We start from the raw sequence: 6610 nt of genomic DNA on the forward strand, positions 1-6610 counted from the left end.
CTGATGAATTCAAGGAGTGTGAAATAGCACTGGCAGAAAGACTGCCCCCAATTTTTTCTAGCGTAGTTACCCTTCAGATGTCTTCTCCTCAGACACAGCCTTGCATCTGTACAAGTTACAAATTCTTTCCAATTTTGAAACACAACGGTAGCCAAAGGCCAATTTCTTAGTAAGCAGTAAGGCATGACATGTACTTTTGTGAAAAATGTGCTGTTAGTTACTATCTCTTGATTAGCAAAAGTGATGTTATTGTATAGTATAGGTCATACACCAGTAACATATAGGTCATATCTTATTGAAAACCAGAAAATCTCTTGTCAAGGATGATGTATTTCCACATCAAGAAAGAGAAGCAGATACCATCTTCTTAGGTAGTTCTGCTTGCCAATGCAAGACACCCTAGAACAAACCAACATTTATTGGGTATCCCTCATGTAAAGTTTTATTTGGATTATTCATTTGTTCAAACATTTACTGTTACAAAGCTTTTAACAACATAACTGTTCAACTCCAGAGTACAAAAATAACTGTCTTAAAAAATTTAAATTACTAAATTTTAACACATTTAAGTCTGGAATCAAATACACTTTTAATGCTCTGCTCTCATTTCTGCAGAAACAACTTCCACACCAAGGGGAGCAAGGACATATTTGAGATGTAAACTCTGTTCCATTTTCTCAGCTGCTTTCTCCTGCTGTGCTGAGTAGTCAGCACTGACAGGGAATGGGCTCGCTCAGACCTCACCTGTGCTCAGCACCCAGTTCTGTGGCACCGATGGTGACAGACTTATGGCATCACACTGCAGAGTGAGGTGGAGACTGGCATGTCCCAAAGTGCGAGGCTGTAATTTCACAGCACCTTCCAGGAGGCACAGAAGTGGAGCGCTGAGAATGCACTCAGCTGTGCATTGGAGAGGACTGAGTGACTGAGTAGAACATACATATCCCCGTGTGTCTCCCCAACTCCCTCTAATGTGAAAGCCTCCCTGCAGCATCAGGTCTGAGGGACTGCACTGCTGAGAAGCAGATCCTGCTCCGACAGGTAAAGCAACATCTCATCAGCGAAGAAACAAAGCCTATCAAACCCCAAACCCTGCACGAGCACCCTCCCTCCTTCCCACTCCCTCCCATTAGAAGCAAACAAAATAAATTTACAGCCTACCCTGGGATTGCTGAAAAGTGAGTCATTCCAGACACGAGCATTAAAAACTCCCTGTCAAGTGAACAGTTCACAACAGACAAAGCATCCCTTTTGCGAACAGGGATGGATGCTTCTTGTGTGACTTGTACCTGGGCATGCCCACCCAGATTCAGAGACATATTTTAATTTGGTGTGTAAAGAGGGACAATAATAAAATCAGGCAGAGCCAGACCTAGTAAACAGCAGTGCTGCCCATCTACTTCCTCATCAGCAGAAGGATTTCTGTTTAGACTTTTTCCTCCTCTGTTTTATGAGGAATAAATTCTCATTGATATCAGGACCAGCATCTTTCTGTTTTTTCCTTTTCTTCTTCCTTTTAGCAGCTTCCAGAAACTCCCGGGCATACTCTTTCTTGCTGCCACGTGCCTGGAAGATGGACTTGTGATGCTTTTTGCTGCTCTTAGATGTCTGCTTTTCATACTCCCTAGGGAAGTCCTCCTCCATCTTGTGGCCCCTATCAACATCACTTCTGTGTTTCTTTGCTCTGGGTTTGTCTGCCTGGGACTTCCTTGTCTTTCTGTGATACTCATAATCTTTGTTATGTTTACCATGTTCTTTACAAGGCTTTTTCTTTTTCTTATGGATGTATCCCCCGTGTTTTTCTTCCTGCCACGGTATCTCTGACTGTAGTGGCAGAAGGCCGGCTTCTTGTAGTTCTGCAAAACAGATCAGCTTATTTCAGAAAAGCTAAAACCTAGTGCCCAAGCCATCAGAACTGTCTCTGTGTATAGAGTCAGTACAACCACCTGTTTTCTCTAACAGATTTTTTTCATGGTGTTTCTTTTTTCTGTCAACAGACAAGAATCTTAACAAATTACAGTCTAATCCTGCTAGATTATTACAACTTTAATATTAGTGGATTTTTAGAACTAAACCATGTGACAACACTCACCTAGTTACTTTGACACAATAAATTTCTATGATACACAGGTGAATAAAGTCACAATTCTTTTACTACCCCAGACTACATTTTCAAATTCCTATAGCTTTTCTAAAATCACAAAAATAATCCTGCAGTATTTCAGAAAGTAGCAAGCACAAAAGAAAATATTTAAAAGAACTGAAAAGCAAATGTATGTCCCCAAACATTCTGTACCTGCAATCTTTCTTTTTAATCTGTTTGCTCTCCTCTTGAGATCGCATTCATCATCATAGTAGTGGATGAACGGAGAAGAGGGGAACGTGCTCCCATGCATCCGCTTTTCTAAGCACTCCTGCAAAACACATTTTAAATCACTATAGACGTGGCTGAGTTTTATGGGAAAGGGAATGGGCTGGATTCTGCAGGTGCTGGTCTGTACCTATGGAGGATGTGGCAAACAATTCTTTAAACACTGATAATTTCAGAGTTCCAGCAATCCTTCCTGCATACAAGACAAACATGCATTCCAGGAGACAAACTGTAGTCCTCTTGCAGAAAGTGGAAGGATTCTCATGTCTTTCCACAATTAATACAGATATATAGCAGTCTTAAAAGCAGGGGACTAGAAGGAGGCAAACGTGAAGTAAACAGGAGGCAAATTAGGAAATGCACTGTTAGATCTCGGGAACAAGGCTATCCTGCCTATAGCTGGACCAGGTTCCACCACCACCTGCTTTCACTGCTTCTTATTGCTCCCTCTGGTCTCATAGCATGACGACACGCCTTGTCTCTTCGAAAGCCAAATACCTCTAATTGCAGGAGAGCTTTTTTAGGTTGTATCATTTCAGGGGAAAGTATGGGGGCATCCTTTTAACACAGCAAGAACTGCAGGACTATGCTTGTTATCTGTCGTGCTTTGTAGTATCATGTCTCTTCTTCTTGGACACTGCCCAAATCTAATGAACTCTGGGTCTGGACATTCCCAAGAAACTTTCAGGAGCTTTCAGTCACCACGTCTCCACCATAAGCTTTCCTTCCAGTGTTTACTACTTCTACCATACCGTACCTCTAGCCCTCCCTTTCCCTGTGTGTCCTCCTGTGTCTTCCCCTTTCCTTTTCAGAGACACAATACATCAAAAATGCATTTCATGTGTGTCATATTTCTCAGCTTCTATTTGCTCTTTGCTTGGCTGAAATTATATGAAGAATCATGTTACTCTTTGTGGTGTCTGCCAAAAAGGTATCGTTAGATCAAGTGACAATGGATCATCTCCACGTGCATGGATGAGTGCGGACAAGCAAAGGCAGCTCAAAGCTGGAGCCCGTGTCTGCAAGCTCCAGCCCTACCAGGCTGTGAATTCAGGCTGAAAGGGACCTAGGAGAGGGTGTTCAAGTCCACCTGTCACCTGAGGCTGTTCTCAGTAGCTATCCATCTAAGATATACATACCCTAGAAGACAGACTGGATTTCACTCTAAACACCTTAACCACTCAGCTGTAGTGGACACCCAGCATGTGCTGCAAAGAAACATCCCCTCTCACCTTTCCCAGTTCCTCCATTTACCACTTCAGATTTAAGAGGAAAGGAAAGCAGTGAAATGACACTTGAAATACCTGTGTTTTATGTGAATGAAAATTAAGAGTGGCCTTTAGGCAGGGCACAAAGCTGTCTATTTTGAATAAAAGAAAGAAAATTATCCCTAAACATTGCCAAGGAGCTTACTGAAGATAACACAGATTAGCTTTACACAGGAGTATGCAAAGATTTATTCTTCTTTCTGTGATATCTGTGAAATGTAGTGTTTGAGATGCCGCATGAAATCTTGGGCTGCAGAAATACAGCCTTTTCATTATTTTTTTATGCTGTTAATTTGTTGACAGCGATACATTAGTGAATGAAATGCACATACCACCAAAATCAGAACTCATATTTTCCTCTGTTACTTCACTTCACTGAAAAATCAACTCAGCAATGTCTGTGCACTGCTATATCCTTCCCTCCCAAGTAAGCTGCCACTGCTGCCATTCACTTTGTACTGCTAAATACTCTTGGGTCAGTCTTCACCATTGGAGGTAACATACAGAGGATGGAAAGGAGAGCCTGCTACCAACCTGCAGGAGAAATTTCTGTGTGCCTGGCATATTAGGATGTGAATGCAAGGCACATCTGCAGGTACTGTATAGTTCCTTAACTCTGCTGCCTTAAAAACTTGCTGCAGCCTGAATAATGCCATAGGCTGTTGCTGATTAATTTACTTTCCCTCTTAACTCTCACTGCATGAATTCAGACACTGATTTTGAGCTCACTTTTCTTAGCCAGTGAGAGGTACAAATCTCAAATGCATTGCCTGTCCAGCTGGATCACCATAAAGATGAATGCACAGACCCTCTAGTCCAATTTCTTCAGCCATTTGTGTAAAGAAGGTTTAGTGATTTGAAGGCAAATACTTGGTTATCATTATATAATGCAATGTGCACCCTGGATGTTTTTCTACATGCATATTGAAAGATCTGGTGAGTGTTTCTGCCTTTCTGTGTTATTACTGACTTCTTCATTTTCATTCAGTGATCGCTGAGGCTACTTCTGCTCCTTGTATGCTAGTAAGAATACTACTTTATTTTCTTTAAACTTTGATAGCCATAAAATGTTGACCGTGAGTCATTTTATGCCCTTATTCATTTTATACAGTTTCTACCTTTTCCATTCAAGTAATGACTATCATCTCCTCCCACATATTTACTAACTATTTTTAAAGCAGTCTTATTTGTAACCATGTATTGCTGCTTTCCTCGAATGACATTTTTTGAGAACTTAGTGAAACACTCCTTACCCATTGCCAGCAATCAGTCTCATTTTTTGTTCAAGCCTGTCAATTAAGTTTTTATTGTATATGCTCATTTTAGTGTATATACTACTAGTAATGGCTTTGTTCTGTTTTTCTTTAACAGGACTGGTTTCAGTCGTTCAGAAAGGTTTCATCCTTCAAAAAAGGTTGTATTCAAGACTCAAGTCTTGAATACAAGCTAGTTTGTATGACTAAAGGTCTCACACGGTCACCAGATGTGTAGCCATGTCTTAAGGAAACACCTTGCACCTGAGGTTGAAGATTTGTACTCACACACCACAGCCAAGGTAGTGCCTGTAGTGCTTGCAGTGCTCACAGGTAATGTCAGGCTGCTGACACATTTCTTACCTAGCTTGGATTGCAAGAGCTGCTTATTTCCTGGCTCTTCCAAGCCATCTCTGAGAACTGAAACACAACCATAATGTCCGTGACAGCCTCATATCACTCAAAGAGGAAGTAACACTAATTTTCTGGAATATTTGTGTTTGCTGGACTTATTCCATAAAAATAACTAATTTTTGTTTCAGATATTTGCAGGTGCAGAGCTACACTTATGATGATGGGAGGCTAAGCAAAGGTGATAAACATTAGGAACCAATCCTAGAAGATGCAGCACATCTCCATTTCTTACTGCTCATAATGTCCACCTCCACCATGTTTCGTACCTTACAGAAGATTGACATTAAGTTCAATTCAGCTACCAATTAAGGTCCCTCAAAAGCAGGCAAATGGAAAATTCCTAAAATGGAAATTCAAATAGTTGGGTTGATTGTGGCGAAAGACCTTACATGATGTTGAACATGGCAGCAAGGCACTACTATTTCACTTCATGAGCCATGGAAAAAAATAGGAAAAAATATAGCTCTGCTTTGTAACTGTCCATTTTCCAATGAATATTTTTTCTCCCAACAGTCCAATTTTGACTTAGGCTTTAAAAAACAAATTGATAACCTGACATAGTAACTTTTCTTTTTCTCTATATCTTTAAAATTAGATGTGTGAAATCACTGTACAATGGCCTCCACTGATTTCAACATTACAAACTCACAAATGTTTCATTAGAGCATCCCTTTGTATAGCATTAGCTTGACTCTTCCAGCTCCTTTCTCCTTTCATGATCTACAGAAGAGGAATGAATTTCTGCTCCAGGGATGCACTCAACACTGAGGTAGAGGTTGCTGAGACTTACATATCCAAAATGTCCTTTCCGGGAACAGTTGTAGCAGTACACTACAGCCGACTGCTCAAAGTGAGAACTGGCTGCCTTGATTGGTCCTGGTTTTGTCTGTAAGATGGAAATTGGTGAGAATTAGGCCTGGCAGTTTTCCGAATACTGAATTAAAAATGAATTAAAATTACATAAATATAATTTTATTATGCTTAAATCAATATATTCCTGCTTGCTGTTGGACTATTAAGTTTGAAAAATAATGAAGTTGCTCATATTACTGCAATTATACAGAACAGTTTAACCCTGAGCATCACAAATGAGGTGGGAAGAGGCATCCTTAGTAACTGTTCTGCCTGGCCAAGTATGAGAAACTCTACTACTTTCAGTATTACATGCATTTCCTTCTCACTGGTGCCAGAGGAGCACAGAGGAGTGGTCTACATTTCAAAGAAATTAATAATGCTTGGTAAAACTTGTCAGAGGATTTTCTTTTTTCTTTAAATCTTTATCACTACATTCATCTACCGTGAAA

At 40.4% G+C, this 6610-nt stretch overlaps 1 protein-coding gene across 3 annotated transcripts in view; it reads right to left on the reverse strand.

The window, feature by feature from the left end:
• Positions 1-426: 426 nt before the first annotated feature.
• ZCCHC7 (zinc finger CCHC-type containing 7) overlaps positions 427-6610 on the reverse strand; it is a 116352-nt gene continuing 110168 nt past the window's right edge. For all 3 annotated transcript variants that reach the window (XM_083818373.1, XM_083818375.1, XM_083818374.1), the window contains 3 exons: positions 6097-6192; positions 2297-2414; positions 427-1856 (listed from right to left, as the gene is read on the reverse strand). In XM_083818373.1, the coding sequence (XP_083674499.1) occupies positions 1408-1856; positions 2297-2414; positions 6097-6192 (663 nt within the window). In that variant the 3' untranslated portion in view covers positions 427-1407. The remainder of the gene's footprint in view (positions 1857-2296; positions 2415-6096; positions 6193-6610) is intronic.

Source organism: Anser anser, assembly GCF_964211835.1.
Source record: "Anser anser genome assembly, chromosome: Z".
Lineage (NCBI taxonomy): Eukaryota > Metazoa > Chordata > Aves > Anseriformes > Anatidae > Anser > Anser anser.